Here is a 25,520-nt window from a genome sequence, read left to right as displayed (position 1 = left end):
AAAGAGATGGGGCAAGAATATTTTGTCTTTAATTGTTCTGGGTTAACCTTAACCTTGTCCTAAACTCATATTATGCCTCTTTCTGTATGTGGAATACCAGCAATTCTAATTAATTAAAATTCTAAAATTGTAAACCATATTTCAGAATTATAATCTCAAAATGTTGTCCCACATTTGGGATTCTAACATTTCATTCTGTGAAACTATCCCACACAATTATTTTAGGAAAAATCCAGAATACAAAATTCAAGAGGAGATGTGTCTCAGCTACTTCCATTTGCAAGCCAGGTACTGTACTGTATTTTAAACTTCAGTATTGACAGTTGCTGGTCAGAATCCTACTGGATATTTAGCTGTGCATAAATGACACTGTTGAAGTTGCTACAGGTGATTGCATCTAACTAACCAGGTGCCAGGCAATGCCAGATGTATGCATGATGAAGTATGCAACAATTAGTTGCAACAACTTCCCAGTTGCTCTTATGCACAAGTAAATATCCAATAGGATTTGGGGCAATATGTCTGAATTCAGATTATGAGTATGATATGTTTGTAACATTTGAAGATGTGATTATTTCATCTTCTGCACTGCTATTTATGCATGTGTTGGGAGCAGTATGTCCTTCATGTGCACTGTTTCTCTTACTGCAGTTTCTGTGCTTTGATATGGGTAAAAAAAATAGGCTATTCTCACATCAGTAGCTTTAGGTGGTGTATATCTACAAAACAAAACTATTATTTTGTGTAAGATCCACCTGTTGCGTACAACAGAAACTTGACAAACACACCCAGCTCTGTTGTGCTACAGTTCCCTGAACAGCTGCTCTTTGTGGCTCAGTAGCTGACAGTTTTTTTTTTTTGTAATCTCCAGTTGGAAAATGGTTATCCAATCTGAATGAACATTAATTTGAACTGTGCTAGATCTGCTAAAAGGATTTTTTAAAAGAAAAAAATGCTAGTAATTCCTAGCGCACATTTATAGAAGCGAATGTACTAGACTGACAGATTTTGTTTATATTTAATTCTTCATATTTCTAACAAGTATGACTAACTTTTCTGATGTTGAGATAGAGCTAAATGAATGCACGTGGAGGGGAGAAGCAATATCATGGCGTTTGTCTCTTCCCTGACATGTAGAAAATGCCAAGGGAGACAGCTGTTTGTGAAAAGGCTGTCTGCGGACATTCTAACTAACACAGGCTAGGGCAGGAACATATTGTGGCAATGCTATTGCTATCCCAGTTCAGAAACATTTTTTAAAAAAATCTATTGAAGTCCTGGAATGGAAGCAAGCACGTCATCTGATGTCATTTGAAATAAATGTTGAAGTAATTGACCACTACTCAGAGAAGATAACTAGTACACTGCAAAGTCATCCGGTCAAGCTATTAACTAATGTTGAAAAGTTCCTGAAACACTACAATAGTTAAACTGATAAAATATTGAGACTTTACATTCATTTTATTCCTGAGACATTCAAGATTCTCTAGTCTGTTATCCACAGCTCTCCCAAACCACAGTTCAGGGAGAAATTACTGCAAGATCAGGAGGGGAAAAAAGAGTGAACATTGTTCCAGGTTTCTAACATAAAGAGCAAATTTATTTGACAAATACTGTTTATGAACATAGCACACTTACCAGGAGCCAAACCAAGAATGATAGAGATGCAGGCTTGTACAACGAAGACTGAGAGGGAGAAAGAAATCCAGCCGAAGTTTAATCCAGCCAAGTGGCTGAGAGGGCCAGGGTTGAGGATGGGTCTCTTAGGTCTAGAACAAAAATATTGCCTGCTGTCAGAGGAATGTCACACCAACACTCCCGACCTTTTATGGCTGAGAAGTCTGTTAAATATAGCAGCAGCAAAGAGGGAGAGAGAGAGAGCACTTGCTATCTTTGTGCAAATACATGATGACAGCAACTTCAAGCTACATCTTTCTTCTTTCCAAAGCCTAACTAAATCCAACTCTGAAGGTTTGTCAGCTCAGATACCTTGGTCACACAACAGTGCCACACAAATGTGATTGGTTTAAGTGACAAAGGAGAATATGCTGCCACATATATCCAGTTTATAAATAAGTTGTGACTGCACTGAAAGATTCCAAAATACCTACAGTAGTGTGACATTAAAAAGAACTCCTGTGTGTGTGTGCCCAAATCTGCTACAGTGCCCTGTTAACACAACAAATGCTATTATATAACCACTGTGAACAGGAACTGATTTCAGTTAAACAGTAGACTACTCCATATAGCAAAACTGCTGGCAAATCTCCACAATTAAAAGTAGACTGTGAGATTCAACAAGGGAACATATTCTTCATGAGGTCTTTGACACATTGCCACTTAAAAAATCTAATTAAGATAAGCTTCTAATCTGGAACCTTGTCTTCACTAAATTTAGAAGCTTATCTTCACAACAATTTTTAATGCAGCAACTTGTCAAGAGATCATGGTGAACATTCATCTAAATTAAGTGTCGAACCTCAGCAATGTAACTAGTAGTTTAAAGCCAAAAGACTGGATGGTAAATCTGAATCAGTGTTTAATTTCCACTGCCACCTTACCCAGGCTTTTTGTATCTGGTTTAGGTTGGCTTGCTTTTGTGCCACTTTCAAGAAACAAAAAGCAGAGGAAATGGATGTCTATTTTGCTTCAGCCATATATTTGCTTGAACTGTATAACAATGAACAGAAAATCTGGGCTCCATCCCTGGCCCTCATCAGAACTACTGGACTCACCCCCATAGCTCCAGAGCCAGAAGACTCCCAACTCTCTCAGACCCTGTTCAAGCAACACAAATAAACAGGTCTATTCTGTTCCCACTTCTGACTTTCTTTGACCTCTGTGTCAGATTTGGAGTAGAAAGGATACTACCTCTCAGTGTCCTCTGTCATTTTGGGGGAGAGGACCCTGAAAGATCAGAAGCTGTGCCTCGCCTTCTACTCCATCCAGTGCAGGAAGAGAGGGTGGGAGCTTAAGGAATTGCATGCCAGTACTGTAATTACCTACTGGCACTCCTCCCACTGGGAAATGAAAGCTCATCTAAGAGGCTTCTAGGATGACCTCTTGTTTCCTAAAAAGAAGGGTGCTGCTGGTTGAAAGTAGCAAGCATCTTGTTCCATGGGCTTCAAATATATAGGCTGTGGGCCATTGCTGACTTGAGTGGTTTAAATGGGTGCATGCTGCTTGTAATTTTAGCTGCATGAGAGTGCAACTAAAATTTTGTGCAGCAGAGAAAATCAACATTCTACAAGTTAATTGTAAAAGTGGGTGCACTCAAACAAAAATGTATAACTTTCAAACTGAGCTCTGAAACAGCAGCAAGTATGGCAGTTTTAGCAAACAATCTGCTCTTGATCTATGCCAAATTTGGGGAATTTTGGACAAAGGGTTTTTAATAAGCAAAGTTTTAGTTTGCTTATTAAAAGCATAGCTGTTTTACCTCCTTGTTCAGAAATAGGTGACCCCAAGCCATCCCAGATTTAAAATAGATCACATAAACTGAAAAGACCAATCTTGCTTACAACAAAAGTGAATGGTTGGTCACACTTGTTGTTTTTTTAATTTGCAAAGAATCCAGGCTGCATGGGTTGAAATATTGATCCCCAAGAAGGCCTTTCAAAAAGGAAAAGGAGCAATTTTGAACGTACGTGGTACAGGCTTGCCAGCAAGAGCTTCACAAAATCATACATTGTATACAGTCATGGGCAGAGGAAGGAGATATTTGGAGAGCTGAAGAACAACAAAAGATCACAGAAACAAAGTCAAAGACAGGTTTTCTTTAAAGCAGGGGTCCCCAACCCCTGGTCTGCAACCCAGCAGTGGTCCGCAGCTGAGAAAGGGCTCTGCCATGGACACTGATCTCCTGCTCCCTGTGAGCGCCCCCCGTGAGTGCCGCCATATGCATGCACGTGGGCAGGCTCCGCCCCTGTGAGCATGCCATGCAAATTCATGTGAGCACCCCCGCAAGAACCTCCGCACGCATGTGCATGAGCGCCCCATGTGCATGTGCATGAGCACATACCACACACCCCCAACCAGTCTACGGTAGGGAAAAGGCTGGGCACTACCGCTTTAAAGGATTTAAAAAACAGGCCTTAAAAAGGTTATGGAGAGGCATTCCTCCAGAAAGGCGGATATTTTACCATATATTTTCAGGAAGTTAGTGTACAATTTTGTAAGGCATATTAAAAATATTTCCACTTATTTTAGAAAAACAGATGGCAGTTGTGTTTTGTTCTAGCACTTCCAGAAAACATTCTCAGGATTTCTGAGACCAAGTAGTCTCTTCACATATGTTTTCAAAAGGGAAGTCAGCTTCACCTCTGGGACAATCTGAACTTTTGAACCTGTCAGGCAGGACAAAATTAGCCAAATCTTTGCTAACTTTTGACTTTTGCCCTAGTCAAATAAAGTTATGGGATTCTTGCTTGCAAGTGGATTCTATGTCTGGTTGTAAAAATGCAAACACCAAAAGAATATTTTAAAAAATTAAAAGAACAGATATTAAAATATTTTTAAAATATTAAAAAATACATTAAAAAGAATACAGAACAAATATTCAGAAGCTCACTCATTTAAGCTGTGAAATTACAGGTGTTTTTTTTTTTTTTTTGCTTTGAATCTGGAGATACTCTTGCATGATGTTAGAAGAGCTTTGGTGCCTATATCCAGTCATGTTTTCCAGTTGGTACCTCAACCATCCTACTACAAAATTGCTTGGTAATTTTTTGAAAAACTTCATAAATGTTATGTGCTATCAAGTCCCATCATTAACAGCTCTGCTAATATGTTGCAAATCAACAGCATCTCATGTTAGGTCATTCTTTCTTCAGATTTCCCCCTCCCCCCAGCAATATTATCGTTTCCAGTAAGTTCTGCTCATGTCTTGCAAACTAATAGCTGTTAATTTCTTTACAGATTCATTTTTCCCTACTTTCCACCCCACCCTCTGATTTCCCAGCAAAATTGACTTTTTCTGGTCAGTTCTATATTCTCATAATATGTGCAAGGTAAGATCGCTTCAATTTACTCAGTTTTGCTCTAGTGAGAGTTGACTTGACTGAGCAACCACTTATTTGCCTTTCTGGTCGCCTGTGGTGTCTATAAAGCTCAGTTCCAGCACTGCATTTCAAGTGAATGGTGTGTCGCCCACCCACCTGGCTTTCTAACCTGTCCATCTTTTATAGTATGGATCATTTTTATCTTAATTTGAAGTGATAATCTTTGCTCTCAGCCTCCCCTCCTTTTTTATTTCAAAGTGCAGCAGCCAAAATCAAGTTCACCTGGTACCATTCTTCAGCAAGAAAAGGGAAGGCTCCTTGCACAGATGAGAAGAAAGATCTCCATCCTCTCAGTCCGCAAAATCCAGGATCTGAAATGTGAAGTCAAAGCCACCTCTCTCTATATACATCAGCAATTAGTTCAAGGGTCAGTTCATTCATGAGTGTGACTGGTCATCTGGATGTTTAAGCCCCTTTCAATTGCCCCCTCTCAAAAAAACAGGCTTCATTACAGAACTTGATTATCATCTACATTTTATAATAATAATAATAATAATAATAATAATTTATTGTCATTGTAAGTATATACACAGTATACCATACAACGAAATTCACAGACACCCAGAGACCAGACACATGCACACACATAACATTCCCCAAACACTCCCCACCCACCCATTTTCCAAACAAAATAAACCTAACTTGTTGAGAAACAGCTCGGAGGATTGCTTTGCTTGGATGAAAGGTGCTTAACTGATGAAAAAAGTAGTCAGATTCTGCTTTTTCCAATGTTTAGTTTCTCTTTGTGAATGGTAGTGAGCACAAGAAGGTGTCCTGTAGACCATTTTGACTGCTGCCACCAGTGTTGTCAACATTATGGCTGCCTTCTGCGATGTAAAATTTGGAATCTTTTTTCTGCTGGCAACATGGGCATGATATTGTGCAGCAATATCAGGCCATTTCCTGATGTCTTGAATCATGATCACATTCAAACTGGAGGTCATTTTAAAAAATATATTTTTTCACAGAGTCAGTTTCCTTCATACCAGAGAGAGAGAAGTTGTTTTGTTGGCATCACAGAACAAAACAGAATGCTACTAATATTTTTTAGGCTTTATTGGGTGCAAAGTACCTATTTTCTTTCTATTTGTAGAGCGGGTAGCAGATCAGCAACATTTACTTTTGTTTACAAATAGTTATTTAGAAAAAAACATTCTTAGGCTGTTTCACATACAAACATCACAATATGTGTTCATGGGAGTGTTCTTCCCTCTTTGCAGCTGAGTACTCAATTTAGTGACCTCCAAAAGATGGAAGGCTGAGTGAACCTCAAACTGGCTGCTTGGGGTTGAACCCAGGTCATGAGCAGAGTTTGGGCAGCAGTACTGAAGTCTGACCACTGTGCCATGAGGCTCCATTGTGTGTAGCTTAACAATAATGAAACCTTGACATCTTGGCATAAATATTATGGACACCAACAGTGTGTGTTGATGTTGTTTCAGTTTTTAAGCTCATGAGTTAACAATAAGCTTAATGAGCCAGTTTCCTTTAATACATGGCAGAACCTATAAGATGTAGTAAGAAGGGGAAAGAGGCACAATCTGGACTCTTATAAATTTGAAACCAAGTAAGCATTCATGTATTTCAGTAGAGATGGAATGAGATAAATGTGGGAATGTATGATTGTATGAATGTATGATCATGAGCAAGCCTTTGATAAAATCTAATACAGCAAGCCAACAGAATTGTTGGTAAACAAAGATTTGAGATGTTTCTATAACTGGCTAGACCTTTGGTCTAGATGGGCGGGATAGAAATCCAATAAATAAATAAATAAATAAATAAATAAATAAATAAATAAATAAATAAATAAATAAATAAATAAATAAATAAATAAATAAATAAATAAATAAATAAATAAATAAATAAATAAATAAATAGATGTATCAGCAACAAAAAGCTGCAGTGAGAGCTGAGGGATCAGATGGCACAGATCATAGAATTACAAATAGGAGTATGAGGAGGATGTGTACTCTCTTCCCTGCTTCAACTTGTACTCCAAGAATATCTTCAGAAAAGCTGATTCAAATAGTATAATTGTTGACTGAGAGGTTATTTGCAGCATCTGATATGCAGATGCCACATCATTATTACTCTGAAAAGTTTACTCGACAGTGTCAATGAAGTAGGTCATGATCACAGTCTAAAAATTAATATTAATAAAAAGTTCAGGAAAAAGCAAGCATAAATGCAATTAAATACCCAAGATGGATGCTTTGACAGTGGTATCCAAAAATATCATTTCAACAGAAGATATATATTTATATCCAGCCTCCACCAAAATAATGCACCTTTTTGATGGCAGGCTGCTAAACCCTGGCCCTCCTTTATTAATACTATTTTTTATATACAGTGGTGCCTTGACTTACAGCCATCCCTACTTACGACCATTTCGAGTTACGACCAGCTCCGGCTGCAAAATTTTGCTTTGACTTGCAGCCGAAGCTTCCAGTTACGAACACAAAAAGGCAGGGGGTAAAGGCGAGAAATTCAAATTGCTAACTGTAGGCGGTGATGAGGCTGCTTCTTTGTAGCTCTTTTGCCCCAGCAGTTAGAGAGTGTGCGATCGGAGGGGGCTGTTAAAAACTTCATATTATATTTTTAATGGCAGTGATATGTGAAACAAGAAACATACTTACATTGTTTTTAAATAATCAATGCATACTTTGTAACCCTGTCTTCTTTTGAGTGATTATATATCACATAAAGCAAAGATACATCCATTTTTTGAAATATTGTTTTGCTTCTCATGTTTTCCTTTTCTTTCTCTATTGTGATTTACCTTGTTTGCTTTCCATCTTGTTGAAGTTGTCTGTTGTATAATAATTCTTTTGATATTTATTCATGTATTTTATGGTGTAAGCCGCCTAGAGTAGTCGTAATTGACCAGATAGGCGGGATAAATAAATAAATAAATACTAATTATCCTTCTTTGTTGTTGTTTAAGTATAATAAGGGTTTAACTATAATACTTTCCCACTACTGCTTATTTCTTATAGTTATTGAAAAATCTGTAACATATAATTTTGCCCTAAAAAGCAAAATTAGAAAGGTTATTAGGGAAGGAAGGGCAAATAATTATCAAGGCAACCATTTTGACAGCAAAAGGGGTCAAACATATCCATTTAAGTTCCAGCTTCACAATCACTATTAAAAATAGTGTAAGTGCCAGTCTGTTACCATTTGTCTTCATAGATGAGAGTCCACATGGTAAGAATAAATGTAGATTTATTTCTTCTACAACCACTTTACTTGATTTGTGTCTTAATTTGTTTTTTTTTAATGCCTCTTCAAAAGGCAATGGTTCACAGTATGGCTGTGTGGCACTCATTCCAACATTTCCAGACACCTCAGGGAATTACTGTTTCAGATGGCATACCATTATCCACATATCTACATCTCATCTCAGATTCCTTCATTTGTGGTTTTCAATCAAACTTGTCTCTGATGGAGAATTTTCTACACAAAAATATCACTGCTGACTACAGGTCCTGCTACTATTAATATCAGGAATGAAGACACATTCCAGCATATTTTTCTTGTTCTGTGGGTTATAATCCTAAATACTTTTGACATAAAAATAATTTCAGTTGGAATCAATACAACTAACCCCTAGATATGGATATAGGCTAGCTAGAATGATATACTGCAGTTTCTCAAGACAGAAATTAATTCCTTCATTTTGTCTTGCTTAATAATAAATGTGCACTTTTTAAAAGGATACAAGACACCATCTTTAAAATGCTGTGTTACTCTTTGATCCTACAAGTATACTGGATTCACACTTATTTCTTGCCCATTTTCTTAAATGCTGAAGTGTAATTGGTAGACACACCTTGGTGGAATCACTGAATATTTGTGCCTATTGGCAAGCAGTTTCTTCTCCCTGAGCAGCATTTTACCTACATTTATATCTCAGGAAGATGACTGTTGCTAGGTGGGAAGACAGTTTGTTTTCAAAACAATGTCAGTCTCTTCCCTGAAGGATTTGGCTGATTATTTTTGACAGATTAGATTTATGAATATATCCCACTGACAAGCCTCTACCAAAGTGAAAGATTTTCTGTACCAATATTGGGCTCTGTTTTATATTAACTGGAGCCAAAATGATCTTAAGTCTATCTGTTTGGATGCAAATCCCATTTGAACCTGTCATAACTGCAGCCTACAGTATGCAAAAATTAGAACCAGTGTTGTCACACAGATATATAATGTTCTGTCTGAATGTCTTCAATACTTTTAAGTATTGCATAATTGTTATACATATGCTCAAATATGAATAAATACAAATAAATATGTATTTTTTCATTTATACCTTTTATTTCTGGAAGGTGTGTGCTGCTACATTACTATACCATGTGTATGCCCTATTCTTTTATTCTGACTGCTAAAGCTAAAATACTGTGATAATTTCATTTATCAGTGCCTTGTCTGCCATCTCGTGGCAGAATAAACTAAACTACAGTATATACATTTTTGCCTCAAGTTGCTGGTCTGAAGCCTATTCACAGTTCTAAATGCACTGAGGTTTATTTGCTTAATTTACTCTTGCACATTTTTATATTTTATGCCATCCCAAATTAAATGGAATAGTTAATACCTTGGAAAATAAAAACAAAATTCAAAAAAGACCTTGATAAACTTGAGGACTGGGATGAAAACAACAGAATGAAATTTAACAAGAAATTTCTACATCTCTGGGGAAAAACAAATACACAGTTACAAGATGGGAGAAACCTGGCTCAGTAATATTACTAGTGCAAGGATCTTGGCACTGTAGATCACAAGCTGAATATAAGCAGGGAATGCCATGTGGCTGCAAAACAAGCAAATGCTATTTTAAGGCTGAATTAACAGAAATAATCTCCAAATCGTGAGAGACAATGTAGTGGAGGAAAAAAGGGCTAATCACCCCCATCCCCACATGCTATGTTTGTTCCCGTGAAAGCACCTCCTTGTTTTGTAATTACATTAAGGGAAGGACTTTCATTGGGGCCTGTAAGAAAAAAATAGAGTCTAAGTGTGGGCCATCCACTTCACAAGAAGGAAAGAAATGGCCAGTAAGAGGCGCTGTTTTGGCAGGAAATAAGGGAGGTATAAAGGGAGGAAAAGAACAGAGGTTTGTGGTGGATGAGTCCTGGGCTGAGGAGGAAGAGAAAGGAAAAGCTAAGTGGGTTGAGATTATAAAAGATCCCTGGACAGGGGAAGGAGTACCATTAAAAGTACTTAGGGAGGTGGCAGAAAGACAGTTGAAGAGAAGACAAGTTTGTAAACCTCCATTCTGGAGATGGATGGCTGAAAGGGAGGCACAAAAGGAAGAAAGATTTCCAAGAGAAGCAAACAACAGGGAGGCTAGAAGATGTCTCGGTTCCCCTGCGAGCAGTCATGGAATAACCCAGTTCCCACCGAAAGACCAGGAAGAAGGGATGGGAACCTAATGTGGGCTGGGTGTTTCACCCTTAAGTTCCTATGAGTTTGCGAATAACCTCTCTGCAGCTCTACTTAGTGATATGTTGTTACCAGTTAATTGTTTGGTTGAACCTACAGTTAAAGAGAACAAAAATATGGAAGGACTATGGAACACTAATAATGATGTATTGGACTGAGTTTTGTTAAAGGAGAAAAAAATACTGTTACCTATTCTTTCAAAAAATATTTTAAACCAAAAATGCCTTGTCTGTTGATGAAAAAGAAGCTAGTTTTTTTTTTTAAAAAAAAAAGACTTTAGGAGCTGATGTGAACCACACAGGGCCTTTCTAGACCTTTTTCTAAGTTTAAGTGCTATGTTGCTGGTAGCAATTTTCCAGAGAGTCAGCTGTGGCGAGCAGGGCAAACTCCCTGTCCCTGTGTCACAATCCTATTTTCTGTTCTCACTTCAAGGTTGGTAATCAATGCACATTGGGACAGGTAGTGTGGCTCTGGGGTTACATCTGGACCACTAATGCTGTTTTCCCAGCCCATAAACTTTCCCAACCTCACCACTCCAAAAGGATTACATCTGTTCATGCAAGCTCCAGGAGGTGCAACTCACCTTTTAAATTAGTGGCAGTCTCCAACCATTAAAAACAACAAAACGTTCAAAAGGTTCTCAGCTGTAGGACAACACTGAAGTTTATGATCAACAAATGTTGGTGTTTTAACAGAATCAAAGCCAAAATCTTACAAACATTAGAGACGTCACTTTCTGATTTTAGGCCACACTTTTATCTGTAAAACATGGTCATTAACTGAAGGAATCTTGGTCCATGACATCACCCGCATAGTCATACATGAATTTCTGGTAAATGTTTAAAGAAGCCGTCCTGGCAGCGATTCTGGGTACTGTTGTGCAAAAAAGCTTTCAAGCTCTTTTGCATTTGACACCTAAAGGACATAGTTATCGCTTTCCTCCCCCTTGCCAGTCAAGATGGAATTCGGGAGAGCGCCAATGGAACCTTCTACCACTGTAAAGCCAAAACAGTGGCAAAAGAAGTCGCCAAATTAGCACCGGGGAACGAAGCGGGAGGAAACGTCAAAGGGCGGTGCCTCCCGAGGAGAGAAGGCAGACTTCACCCCTCCCAGGCGTTCGACTTTTGATACGTTGATTTGACCCGCGAGACCCTGTGTCGTCATTGGCGCCGCTCCCATTACAGACAAACAGGAAAGGCTCCGCGATTTCCTTACAAGGGCATCAGCCCCATTTTCTCACACGCGCGTGCGCATAACCTCTCTCCTTCAACTTCCCTCGGCTCTTCTAGCCACGCCCCGACTATTGGAATGCGGTGACCGCGCGGGTTGTACCAATTCAATCGCACTGAACGGAGGAGCGGGCCGGAACTCATCATCCTTCCCCACTGAGTTTTTTTTTAAGTGTCGCAATCCCTATTTAAACCGTAGTAAAAAAATGGAGCTAGCATTATTTCCACCTCCAGTCTGGTTACTAAGCCACTATCCCCCCCATCTTCTTGCGGCCAACGCAGTTCTATTCTGCCTCTTCCCCCCCTCGGCGCAATAGTAGTTCCTTCTGGTGTTCGCTCTCCGGAAGTGCCGAGCTCCTTCGCTTCCCGAGTGCCAGAGCCGTCGGTGTTTTCTCGGGGTCTCGCAAAGCCGACTATCTTCCGTTCCTGCTAAGGTGAGCGAGTGAGGGTGGGACGTCTCAGATGATGGACGGGCCCGTTTGGGTGCGGGCCGGGGGGGGGCAGATGGTTTAGGAATCTCTGGCTTGCTGTGGGGCAGCCCCCCCTCCCCGCCCCGTTCCCCCCACGATTGTGGGGTTTCTGGTGCTGCTGGGCGGTCGCCTTTGCCTGCTGTCGAGAGAAGGGCCGTGAGGCCTTCCTTGGTGGCCTCGGACGTCGCTTTATTTTGGCTTCCCCTTCCTCCCCCCCCCCCGTTGCGTATAGCCTGGGCGCGGCTGTCATGGCGGTGGAGGCCCGGCAGGGGCGTCCGTTTGAGCGGGGAAGGGGGAGTTTGAATGGTCGCTTCTCCCCTCAGCCACCGGTGGCCTCGGCAGCTTGCCAACGGATGCGGGGTTTGTATGTGGGGGGGGGGCTCTTCGCCCATCCCATATTTTGTTTGGGGCCCCTTGGTGATTGGGGGGCTCGCCTGGCTCATGGGGATGCTTTGGCTGCAAGGGGAGTGGGAAGGAGTTGTGGTCTCTCCCAGTCGCATCCTCGGTGATGTTTAGAGGAAATGGGGCTGCTTTCCAGGATGAGTGTCCTGCCTTGAAGAGAAAGGACCTGCCCGGCAGTGGCTGCAAAAAACTATCCACCTTGGGGGCTGGATGTGGTTATACTCTTTAGACGATTGCCCGGAGAACTTCCCAAAGCAAAGTGCATTTATTCTGTAGCAGGATGTCTGTGCTCCAAGAGGCCCTAGGCGGGGTCCTCACACCTACCAGCCCCCTTTGGCGTGCGTTTTCCTTTCCTCTCAAGAAGGGAACTGTCTGAAGGTCAGAAATTCCTTTTGGGAACTACAGCTGGCAGGGAGGATGCCAGGAGTTATAAACCCAAGAAGTAACTTTCCAAAGCTCCCACGGTAAAGCCTGCTAGGATGTATACCAGTGTGGGGCAATAGTGTAACAGACTTGAGAGTAAAAAAAAAAAAAACCAGGTTCAAGTTCCCATTCAGTCATGAAGCTCGGTTGCTCCAGTCTGTCCTGGAGGGTATATCACAAGGTTTGTGTAGGGATTAATGAGTATAGATAGAATATAAAAACAGTAAAATTAATCAATACTACAAGCCTTGCGTAAGGACATGGCAACACAGTTGCTCTTCAAAGATTTGTTTTTGTGATATACTGTGTGTGACAAAATTTTCTGTTGCTTGATTGTTTTCAATTTTGAGGCCCGATATCTAATAGCTGTTCTGTGCTTCAAAGCAAACGTTCAATTGAACAGCTGTCTCTCTAAGTTGAATAGTAGTAGCAACATCTGATGTAGATCTGGTTTTCTTAATGCTGCAAAACATAGACATGGTAAATGTTCCTAGGTTACTGTGGAACTCCAAACACACTGATTAGTTGTATGAATATACAGCTAGCTGGGAGTAACTTTAGAAGTAGTTAGCATTCCACGTATAGAATGTAGGGCAAGAAAAAGCTTGTTATTTGAGAGTGACAGTTGCTGTATAAAATGGTACAGGAAAAAATCTTGGACATGTGCTGCTCTTGCCAAAATGTGCTACTGGTGCTTAGGAATCTGAAATATTTTCCCAGCTCTCTTAAATATCCTGCCTAGTGCATTCCAAAAGAAGCCATGTTAAGATGGTAGTAAGATTCCAGTTGCAGTTTTCATGACTATGTAAGTTCCATCAAACAATTCCAGGAGTAGAAACTCCAGAAGAAAAAGTTAGGTATACACAAGGATTCTATTTCAACTGGCTTATTTTAAAAAACATTTTAATTAATATTTGTATTCAGATGCTAATTTTAAATTAGCTCTGACTAACAAACTTAACATTGACTGAATAGCTAACTTAAAATTAGCATCTGAATATGAATTAAAATGTTGTTGAAATAGGACAGTTGAAATAGATTCTTTGTGAATAGCTAACTTTGTTTTTCTCAAGTTCGTTAAAGTGGGCTTATACAGTAACTTGGAGAGTTATACTAGAGCTTTGAAACCATCATCTTTGGTTTGTTTGACTGACATGATTGTGACTGTCTCCTTAAAACTAAGGAGTTGTATTCATTTGCCATATCAGAAGCAAGATCTTTAGCACCTATAGACCACTTCCTCAGATGCAATTTTAGTATTTAAGGTTCCATAGCACTCTGTTTTTCCCTTTCTGAATGGTGTTTGGAGTTGTATAGCACTTTGAGAAATAGAATTGTGTATCTGTTCTCAAAGGCTGGTCCTTATTCAGCCAAAATGCAACCTTTTTAACCCTGCGGACCAGCTGGGGAAGGTCAGACACCCTCTCGCGCTCACTGTCATAGGCATGCATGTGCTTGTGCACAGAGTAGGAGGGTGCTCATGCAGGCGCACTCGTGCACTTGCACAAAATGGTGACACAACACTCATGCGGTTGGCCTTGCACGTGCACATATGGCAGTGCGGTGCGCACACAGGCGCATGCGCAAAAGGGTGGGGTGCAGTTGCGTGGGTGCTGGTGTGCGTGCGCAAAAGGCCTATGCAGGGGGGTGGGAAGTCTGTCTCCGCAGCCCGCTCCTGCTCAGGCCACAGACCGGCACCGGGCTGCGGACTGGGGGTTTGGGACCTCTGCTCTACAGAATATGCCGTCCATCTCTCCCATCAGAAAGACAGAGGAGGAGACAGAAGCTATTGAAAAGGGGTGAAAAGAGAGAGTGAAACACAGACGTTAGTACAACAAGTATTGGAGATGAGGGAGCATTTAGAACAGGCAGATGCAATGGCAAAACAAGCTCTGGCGCGGGCACAGTAGAAACAAAAAAATGACAAAAAAGTAAGACCTAGAACTTTGGAACCAAGGCAGAAAGTATTATCACTCCTCCCTTCGGACACAGCCAAGTTATTTGAAGTACATACAGTGGTGCCTCGCTTAGCAACATTAATCCGTTCCAGGAAAAACGTTAAAGGATTTCATCGCTAAGCGTTTTTAAAAAGCCCATAGAAACGCATTAAAATGTGTTTAATGCGTTCCTATGGGCTTAAAAACTGACCTTATGCGAAGATCCTCCATAGGGGCGGCCATTTTCGGTGCCTCTAAAGCGAGGCAAAACAGTGGTTGCCATTTTATTTTTCTGGTGGCCATTTTGGAACTGCCAATCAGCTGTGCGAAAACGGGCCATTTGCGATGATCGCTTCCGTGCGATCATCTCAAACCCCCCGTTTTCGCACAGCTGATCGGTGGGGCTTCGGGATGATCGGGGGAAGCGCTTCCCCCCCATCATCCTGAAGCCCGCATTTTCACCCAGCTGATCTTTATTATTTTGTGGTTAGACATAGAAAAGGGGGAGCCCACATTAATGTAGACTATTTTTCCTGACAGGGACAATGGGAAGTTGAAGAAGAGATCTGGACGGCACACATGGGGGGAGGGATGTGTGAGGCCATTTTATTGCAAGCCTCTTTGGGTATACAATGGTGCCTTGACTTACGAACTTAATCCATATTGGAACCGTGGCCGTAAGACAAAACATTCAAAAGTCAAAGCACCATTTCCCATAGGAATGTATTGAAAACCGATTAATCCATTCCAGCCGAAGAAAAAAATACCATAAAAACAACACTGCAATACCCACGCTAGGATTGAAAAAAAAAAATTGGAGCAAGTCCCATGCTGAGACTGCAAAAAACTCACCAAAAAACAAACAACAAAGCACAAAAACATACCCCCCAGCCCAAGCCTACCCTCCAAAATCCACCCAGAACAACTTTTTTAAAAGAAAAAAAGCAGCACTTTACTGGTCCAAAGCCTCCCAGGGGTCCCCCGCCACCGCCGATTGCCCCCTCCAGTAAAGCCTGGTAGACTGGGCCTAGCAGGGGAGGGCTTCCCCTGGTAGGCCCGGTCAATCCCCCCCCCCAGGGGGGGGACCCCCAGGAGGTCTCCCATGGTGGCAGGGAAGCCCCGGGAGGCCTCCGAAGGCAGTGATGGCGGCAGCACCGGAAGCCTGGGAGGCTGAGCCTCTCTTTCCCTAACCGTTGGTGGTGAAACAGCTACAAAGAAGCAGCCTCTTGCCACCAATGGTTATGGTTTTTTTTAATTTCCCGCCCCTTTTCCCTGCCTGTTTGCATTCATAGATCAAAGCTCCGGCCGCAAGTCAGAGCAAAATTTTGCAGCTGGATCTGTTCGTTAGTCAAATTGTTCGTAGGTCAGGGCATTCGTAAGTCAAGACACCACTGTACTAATCAGTTCTGTTTTTAGAGTTGTTACATATAAGAATGGGCACATTATGATAAGGCAGGATTCTTTGAAAAATATAATAATGCTGAGAAAGGTAGAAGGCAGGAGAAAAAGAGGAAGACCTAATATGAGATGGGCTCACTCCCTAAAAGAACCACACACTTCAATTTGCAGGAGCTGAACATGGCTGTGGAGGACAGGACATTTTGGAGATCACTCCTTCATAGGGTTGCCATAAGTTGGAAATGACTTGATGGCACTTAGCAATAACAACATATGCTCCACATTCATAAAATGGGAGAGTATCAGAAACCTGAGGTTTGCAGAAGTACAAAATATTTCTGAACAGCAGAAAAAACAGTGCGAAGGAGGAGCAAATCATCAGTCCATTGGGAATTGAGCATCCTCGGTGCACATTGAATGCTCACTGAATGGAAGATAGGAAATGAGTGTGGGAAGGAATGGAATTTCTGAAAATATTCCATATTGCAAGGTTTGGCCACTTCTTGTTTTGCCATATCTTTTGTTTTTCACTGCAGTATCTTCCATTGTTCTGCGATGCATAGTACTCTTTGATCCACAGGCAACTTGCCTGATGTTTTGTAGACATTTGACTGCATGCTCACCTGTGTGTTACTATGAATTACTTACACTGATTTGAAATAGTAAACCTAAAAGGACAAAAAAGTGTTCAGTATTTCTGTGTATGGAAAAATGCACATAGGTTATTTAGTTTTTGGCCTGCTCTCTAGTTTTACGTTTTACATAAATGCAGAAACGATCATGATTTGATTAAATCAGCTCATTATAGGATGTATGATGGGCCACCTCTTTATAAGATTAAAGTTGTTCTTGATTGCTGTAACCAGAATTGTAATTGTTCCATACTTGTACAGGTACCATTTTAATTATATACCAGAAAACTTTGCAGTTTTGTTCTCGTAACCACATAGTGTTTGTTTGCAGATAATTATGAAATCTTGGAACTCATAGATTGCATTGATTTTCATTTAATGGTTATGTCCAAAACTAGCCAATGGTTATTGGACAAAATGGTTTTGTCCAAAACTAGTTAAAATTGATGTTTACCATTTCACCCAGTTTCCAGTGTCAGTTTTTTAGATGAAACTCATTGCAATAATACTTAAATTACTCTTCTTAGTGCACATTGTCTTTTTAAAACTCATATGCATGCCTACTTCACCCTGTTCTTGTTATTTGCCATCAAGTCAGAACTGATGTAGAGCATTCCGAATAAGTCTTTCAATGTAAGTGATATATTTAAGGAGTGGTTTTATCAGTTCCACTTCCCTAGTGAGTTTCCATATCCAAGTGAGGATTTGAATTCTACTCTCTAGAGTCCCAGTCTTTCTGCTACATCACACTGGGTATCATTTCAGCCTACTGGCAGGTTACCCATGGTTGTGAACCACTTTCTAGATTGTTGGTTTATGTATAGCACTAATTGCAGTTTGTTGTTTGATAAATATTAATGTTGTTCCAAGTATTTGGGGTAGAGATGGGGGTATACAAATATGAATATCCCTGCACAGGTGGCATTAACGAGGCTCCAGCCCCATGAGGCCAGACTGTCCACTCACTGATCTGCCATGGATGCGGTGGCGCGATTTTACGAGTGGTGCCGCAGCGCGCGGTCCACTCGCCACTCTTCAGCCTTGCAGCGAGGCTTGTCCTCCTGCCAGGAGTAGCAAGCAGATGGCAGAGCCATTGGTAGAATCGCACTGTCCGCATCCACGGCGGATCAGTGAGTGGACTGTCTGGCCCTATGGGACTAGACCCTTGTTAATGCCATCTTTGTGGTGATACTCAAATGCGAATACCCCCATCTCTAATTTGGAGCAATAAGTGCTTTGGATAAATGGAGAACTTTATATATTTGCTTTATTTTATCACAACTTTTCCCCAAGGATTCAAATCTGTATGCATGTTCCTCTCTATTTTTATCATAAAAATCTTGTTGGGCTCCTTAAACTGAGGGACAGTGACTGCTTCAAGGTCACCTAATGAAGTTCATGATGAATCGGGGTTTTGAACCCAATTTCTCCCAGTCCAACCCTGTAACCACTACACCACATTTTGCATAAAGTTATGTTGACACATAGTGGTCATGAGAATATATGCATTGCTTGATCATATGTAAGTAGTATACATTGCCTTTCTTACTCAGAAGTAATAGAAATGAAGCCCCAGATGTGCTTAAATGTAAGAAATTTGGTTTGTATTAGTAGATCAGCTGTTAAAATCTGGATGAGAATTGAAACTACTTGAATGGAAAATTCCACATTATGCATTACACTTCTTAAGCTGTTATAGTTATAGAGCAATGAATATTTGTTGGGTGACTTGTACTTATTTTTAGTCTGATAGTAATTTGTTCTTATGTGTCAGAGGACTGTTGTAGATGGAACACAAGTTTTAAATTGTGAAGTTAATCAGTGGATGAAATCAGTGTTACTATTTGTAGATCTCTCACTAGAATATAACTCATGTATCATGTCCTTCTCTGCTGGTTGGAAGCTTGATACACTACGGGACTGTACACTTATATTGAGTCATGGTAAGATTTTTCTCTACCAAAGAAAAGAGGCTTCGTATTTGATAAGGGAAATCATTTATGAACATATTTTGGACAGTGCTAAATATTTCTTCAATATGTTTGGATTGAAACACAATATTCAAGAACTCTTAAAATATTGTTTTTTAGATATTGTAAAAATAACTTTACATTCACATAAATATACAGGAAACAATTTCTTATACAGGACAGAACCAGTTACAGCAAAGAAATGGTAACGTTGACCTCAGGATGTTATGAAAGCTTTTGCTGAATAAGAGCTGTGTTGTTTTTCTTAATTCTGATTGTATTTTAGTAAAATCTGAAATAGATATGTTTCACATATATGGTGAACATGAGTTGAAAAGCAGGTCAGACAAGAGAGATTTATTGTGTGTTGATGAATTGCAATCCCTGTCAAGGCTCAGGTTTGCAGTTTTTGTGTATACTTGGATTTGAGTGTTAGTCTAGATTCCTGGATTTCTCCAGTGGCCAGGAGTGTACTGGCACAGTTCAGACTAGTATACCAACTCTACCCATTTGCAGAGATTTCTAATCTGGTTGTGGTAACACACATGGTGTTCACTGAGATCTCATCTGAACAACTGTGTGGGGCTGTCTTTGAAACCTATTTGGAAGTTTCAGCTCATCTAAAATGCCAGACAGTTGCACACAGACTGCTGCTTTCTGTTCTGAGATATAGAGATGTCTAATGACTGTATTTTCTTTCTGTCCTAGAATCCAACAGCCAACATGTCAAGCAAAAGGGCAAAGACCAAGACCACTAAGAAGCGCCCTCAACGGGCTACTTCCAATGTATTTGCTATGTTTGATCAATCTCAGATTCAAGAATTCAAGGAGGCTTTTAATATGATTGATCAAAACAGAGATGGCTTCATTGATAAAGAAGATCTGCATGATATGCTCGCTTCACTTGGTAAATGAATCCTACCCGTCATCTTCCAATTAAGTTACTTTCATATAAAGGAACGTATCTCTTTCCTTGCTTGTTTCTCAGATACAATACCAAGAATTCTTTTTAATCTGAGTATTATAAAGTTTTTAAAAAAGCAACTGATAGTAAAGCTCATTTTTAACATGTTGACATTTGATTGTAGGGAAGAATCCGACTGATGAGTATTTAGATGCCATGATGAATGAGGCTCCAGGACCCATAAATTTCACTATGTTTCTCACAATGTTTGGAGAGAAATTAAATGGCACTGATCCAGAAGATGTGATCAGGAATGCCTTTGCTTGCTTCGATGAAGAAGCAACAGGTAAGGAGCTAAAGCATTACAGAGAGCTTTTTTTATCTTTACTATGAACATTTTGGTTATAGTTAGAATAAAGGATGCTAGAAAAATATAAGCTTTTCCATTGTGGAAAGCCTCCTATTCAGCAAAACAGACAGGCTTGTTGTAAACAAGAGTTGTGAATGACATTAGAAGACTGCATAGCCTTGATACTTGCAAGTGGGCAATTTCTCATAGATAAAAAGCCCTAAGGTGGTGCATATTGATCTCAAGATGAGGAACTGTTCTTTTGTAAGCAAACTGAGTTCTTTAATCTAAGGTTGATGACCTAAACCCAAGATAATGATCTTGGCATTTGATGCTTTCCCTCTGTTTTCATTTATGTAAACATTTATTTTAAAATAAGGAAGTAAATAAAAAGGGGAGAAATGCACTTAAATGTATTTTTCCTAATGTTTGGTGGAAAGCTATACTATTTTTCATGTCTCTTTAGGCAGAACATGTAATTCTATAATCTAGCTATTATATCAATTAAATTTTGGAAGCTGTAGCATTTTACAGTATGTTTCTGTAAACCTGATAAATTTTACACACACACACACATTGCGTTGTTTATGAGTTTTTCTTGTAATTGAAAATCTGAAACTATTTTCTCTTTCCTGATGTTTTATATTTTTAGGCTTCATTCAAGAAGACTATCTGAGGGAATTGCTGACAACAATGGGAGACAGATTTACAGATGAAGAGGTGGATGAGCTATTCAGAGAGGCACCAATCGATAAAAAGGGCAATTTCAACTACATTGAGTTCACACGCATCCTTAAACATGGAGCAAAAGACAAAGATGACTAAAACAGAACTCTTGCCTCTGCAGTTCTCTTTAGATCTCACATGCGGTTATCTTTGAGGGTTTTTTCCTGGTAGAACCTGTTGCATGTATTTAGCTTTACAGCTTTTGCCTTTCTTGATGTATTTATCTATACCAGGCTATTCTGGCACATCTTGTACCTGTGTAATCAGGTTGGCGGGGGGGGTATGATTGTGATGAGCGAGTTGAAGAGTAAGATCAGTGACTCTGAAGGCCCAGGAAAAAGAATCTCAATTTTTCTGGTTTAGCTGGATTTTTACATTTTGTAATAATGCCATTTTGAAATAAGATTGCTATATCAATAAAATACCTCAAATGCTGCATTGTGAGGCATGTGATTTTATTAAATGTTTATAGCCTGGATTACAAGTTTTCTATTTTTAAAAAAATATTGATATTGTACATAGGTTCTTCTGAAACCCCATTATTTTAAAAGTAATGATTTCTTTTGTTATACTCTTACTGTGATATTGTGCAACACATCTATGATCAGCTAAATGAGGTGTGGTTAATGTGTGACCTTCCAGATGTTTATGAACTTCCATCTCTCCTCATCATTGGCCAAATTGGAGGCATTTATTGGGTTGAGAATCCAACAACCCAAGGACCACTTTCCCCAGCCCTGACCTGAATCTTTTGTATAGAACAAGTACAACACCCTGCAGCCTGAATGTTTTTTCTTACTTTACTTTCTGGCCTTCACAGTCACATAGAGTAAATCTTAACATATATGTTTTGCTTCAATAGTACAGATATTTGAGCTATACTGAAAAAAACTGCCTATGCTTATACATGTGGAAGAACCTAGCATTATTTAAACTTCCAATATGAAATGTGGGCATTGGATGAATCTGTGTTTACTCCATTGTTACAAGATGTACTTCCAAAGATTAAAAACAGTTATTTGCTTCTGTAATAACAGAATTAGATTTATTTCTCAGTTTTTGAAAGCAGTTTTTAGTTGGCAATTAAGGCAACAATGTGGATAGTTTTGAAGAGGGATGGCATTCCTTTTGATTCTCTGTACTGAAAAGCCATTGATCAGATGTCTCATTAAACAGGGAAAATAGCCAGATTCAGTACTGCTTACTTTCCCCATCTCTGTACTATTCAGTTTTTTTAAATATACAGTGGTGCCTCGCATAACGTTTTTAATTGGTTCCAAAAAAGAAAACCTTATGCGAAAAAAACTTTATGCGAAACACCATTTCCCATAGAGATGCATTGGAAACCAGTTAATCTGTTCCAATAGGCACGGATTGCCATCCTTAAGCGAAAAAACCCATAGGAAACATCGTTAAACGATACAATGTATCCTCCATTGGAATGTATTGTAGCTGACTCAATAGGTTTCAATGGCTTTGCGAAGTCAATTTTTGCAAAATTAAGTGTGTCATAAAAGGGTCAAAAATGGTTTTAAATGCTTGGATTAGCTTCTGCACCCTCTAAAACGGATGCAAAAGTTAATTTGGCTTTGATCTGACTTTTCGTTAATTAATGGTGAATTTTTTTCCCCCAACTTTTGACAGCTGTCAAAATCTGACAGCTCCATTATTTCCTATGGGGGAAGAAAAAATTCACAAAAAATTAACGAAACGTCAGATCAAAGCCAAATCAGGTTTGCACATGACTTAAGGGGTCCTCTAACGAATCCAAGCATTTAGAACCGTTTTGGACCCTTCTAAGACACTTTTTAAATTGAAAACAAAAAAAACGTTAAGCGAAGCAGGGGACCTAAAACCAAAAACGTTAAGCGAAGCATGGTCCCAAAAACGCTATGCGAAAATCGCCCATAGGGAAAAACGTTATACGAAGCACAATCTGCCTCTGAAAAAATAAACGTTAAGCGAAAAAAACGTTAAACGAAGCAAACGTTAAGCGAGGCACCACTGTATAACATATATTAATAATGTGCCTTGAAAGGATGACTAGATGGAGCAGTTTGCCTATGAGAAATGGCTAATGCATTGGGACAAGAGATTTATTGTGGTCTATCAAGACTTACTGAAAGTCTATCCGTTTTTTTTTCTCTCTCCTAACATCTTTGGGATCATCTGATGAAGCCTACTGACAGTAAGCTGAAGACTAGTAGAAGGAAGCTTTCGACACAGTGTATTAATTTACTTAATGATATTCACTACTATAAATTGATGTGAAGGGCTTAAGAGGCTTTTGACAACTACTGGAGATTGTATCTGTTAATGGCTGTTATTTTCTGATACTTAATGAAGATAATAGTATTGGCTATTGAAAGACCATACAGGAAGGCCCTTTGTTTCTTGTGTTAAGACATTGAATGCTGAACTTGGTTGGCCTTGGTCTGATCTGGAGAAGCGGCAGTTGCATTTCTTTTCTAGTGTCTAAAATCACTCTTAGAATGTAAGAAAAACACTAGTGTTTTTGCTTTTGTTGAATGAATTATCTGTTTTAATTTGCCAATAGGTAGACATTTCATTTTACTAATTAAATGTACTGAAAAGAAGATACATGCAGAACAAGTGATGAATTTATACAGTGAAAGTTGTATTGATTTTCAACAGTTGATGTAGCTCAGCGGCCCTGAAAATTTGATACTTTTCCTTTCTACAAAAATGTAGAAGAGCATATTTGTTGAAAGCATTAGTACATTCCTTTCCAGGTACAAGAGTTCTCACAGCAGTTTACAAAGTGTTGTGGGGGAATGATCACTATGTTTTTATGATCAATATTTCCTGAAAGGCCCCAAAATTATAGTCTTCTGGTGCCAGATAACTTTCCGTGGGGAGCAAATCGGATACCACAGCTGAAGAGGTACTGTCCCAGTGTCAGGTCAGGGAATCTGATGCCTGAACCTCTCCCTTAAGAGTCCTACAGCACGTTTTAGATGTCCAGAGAAAAATAAAGAAGGCTGTGTTTGTCATAGCTGGCATGTATCCCACAAGGGTCGATTCCAGTATGACCCAGAGGAATATATTGCAACTGGTACAATTTTATCCCTTCTTCTAGGCTTTCACTTCTTTACTCCATGAAAGACAGACAAACTGAATGTCCAAGAAAGTATCTACTTCCTTTTATTCCACAGGCACATGCAAGCAGATATATGTTATATTGGTTTTATATACTAAACTATTGAACATTCAAATAAACTATAAACCCTTTATACAATGGTATAGGAATATAACCATGAAAACATAATGAAATAAATGGAAAATACAGTGGTGCCTCGCAAGACGATGTTAATTCATTCCTAGAAAATAACTGTTAAGCGAAAACATCGTCTTGCGAAACATGTTTTCCCGTTGAAATGCATTGAAAACCTGATAATCCGTTCCAATGGGAACGGGTTGTCATCGTAAAGCGAAAATTCCCATAGGAAACATCGTTAAGCAAAAAGTGGTTCCCAAGCGAAGACAGCTGTCTAACGAAACAGAGACAATTAAGACTCGTATAGTGAAGCAAGACCAAGCTGTCGAAAGCTCTCGTAAAGCGAAAAACAGGGACCTAAAATTTAATCATCTTGCGAGGCAAGGTCCTTAACATCGTAAAGCGAAAATCGCCCATAGGAAACATCGTTAAATGAAGTGCAAGATCGCTCCGAAAACCTCACTGTAAAGCGAATTCATCGTCATGCGAAGCAATCCTCTTGCGAGGCACCACTGTATAAGTAACTGATCTAAAAATCTCTAAAATACTCTAATAAAAATGAATGTGGTGCTTAACACTGGAATAATAAGACTGACTAAAGTGTTACAGAAATGTAATAAGTATTACAAAGGCATTCTCTATAAGCTATAAAAAATAACTCGAGTCACATTTATGAAAATATCTTTACAGGCAATATAGTCAATAGATTAGAGCAGAATCAATTATAAAATCGCAGCAGCATATAGCAAAAAAATGTAAATGTCCACTTCCAGAATTTTGTCTTCTCTAATAGTACTCTCCTGGCATCATTTGCTCCTTGTCCTGGCTATCTTTTCTGGCCATTATTTATATGCTTATCTTTCCTTCATCAGCTATCAACAATCCTTTCTGCAGGACTTGGAGGCCCAATGGCCCAGTAAACCAAGGGGGGGAAATAGGGAATTCTATTGCCTCTGCAGTCTTTAACTCCGAGAGCAGGGATAATGGAATTTCTAACTCAGAGTCTGTCACGCTGCCAGTACAATGATAAACATCCTTATCATGCAAGGCCTGGAGGTAAAAAGGCTTGTAACATCCTGTGTACCAGAATCCTGGAAAACCAAAATATTCTAGCTGTAGGTATATCTAAATCCTTGCTTTATGCTTTTATAAAACATGTTCAACTATCAAGAATGTTACAGTACAGAGATCTTGTTTGGCTGGAGCTTGCTAATTGTTTTGCCATATCTTTAGTAAACTATTGTTCAAACCTCATATTTAAAATTTCACATCTTGACATGAAGTTATGTGGTTCCTTGTTGGAGAAAGTGTAGGAACCTCCAGAAAGTCAGACA

General features: G+C 39.5%; 2 protein-coding genes and 1 long non-coding RNA gene across 6 annotated transcripts in view; 2 read left to right on the top strand and 1 right to left on the bottom strand.

Annotated features, from left to right (window-relative positions):
* Positions 1-11,755, bottom strand: part of MYOM1 (myomesin 1) — a 120,532-nt gene extending 108,777 nt beyond the window's left edge. For 2 of the 3 annotated variants that reach the window (XM_072998822.2, XM_072998823.2), the window contains exon 1: positions 1,639-2,289. The gene's annotated coding sequence lies outside the window, so the exon portion shown is untranslated. Of the gene's footprint in view, positions 1-1,638; positions 2,290-11,091 lie in introns of those variants that run through there. The other variant, XM_078391543.1, reaches the window with a different exon arrangement.
* LOC144588558 (uncharacterized) lies at positions 226-5,398 on the top strand. Its single transcript, XR_013544172.1, has 3 exons — positions 226-288; positions 4,918-5,009; positions 5,264-5,398. It is a non-coding gene; the product is annotated as an uncharacterized LOC144588558 (long non-coding RNA).
* A 31-nt stretch (positions 11,756-11,786) lies between the features above and the next one.
* MYL12B (myosin light chain 12B) lies at positions 11,787-21,384 on the top strand. 2 transcript variants are annotated; one of them, XM_020794483.3, is made up of 4 exons: positions 11,787-12,171; positions 19,678-19,876; positions 20,058-20,219; positions 20,875-21,384. In XM_020794483.3, the coding sequence occupies exons 2-4, from the start codon at positions 19,693-19,695 to the stop codon at positions 21,045-21,047; spliced, it is 519 nt and encodes a 172-aa protein (XP_020650142.1). In that variant the 5' UTR covers positions 11,787-12,171; positions 19,678-19,692; the 3' UTR covers positions 21,048-21,384. The 2 variants fall into 2 exon arrangements, with proteins under 2 accessions (XP_020650142.1, XP_072854922.1); XM_072998821.2 differs by lacking the exon at positions 11,787-12,171 and adding an exon at positions 18,921-18,942.
* The last annotated feature ends 4,136 nt before the right edge of the window (positions 21,385-25,520 follow it).

Source organism: Pogona vitticeps, chromosome 4 (assembly GCF_051106095.1).
Source record: "Pogona vitticeps strain Pit_001003342236 chromosome 4, PviZW2.1, whole genome shotgun sequence".
In the NCBI taxonomy this organism is placed as follows: Eukaryota; Metazoa; Chordata; class Lepidosauria; order Squamata; family Agamidae; genus Pogona; species Pogona vitticeps.
Note: the sequence above shows the minus strand (reverse complement) of the source record. Positions and strands in the feature narration are given on the sequence as shown.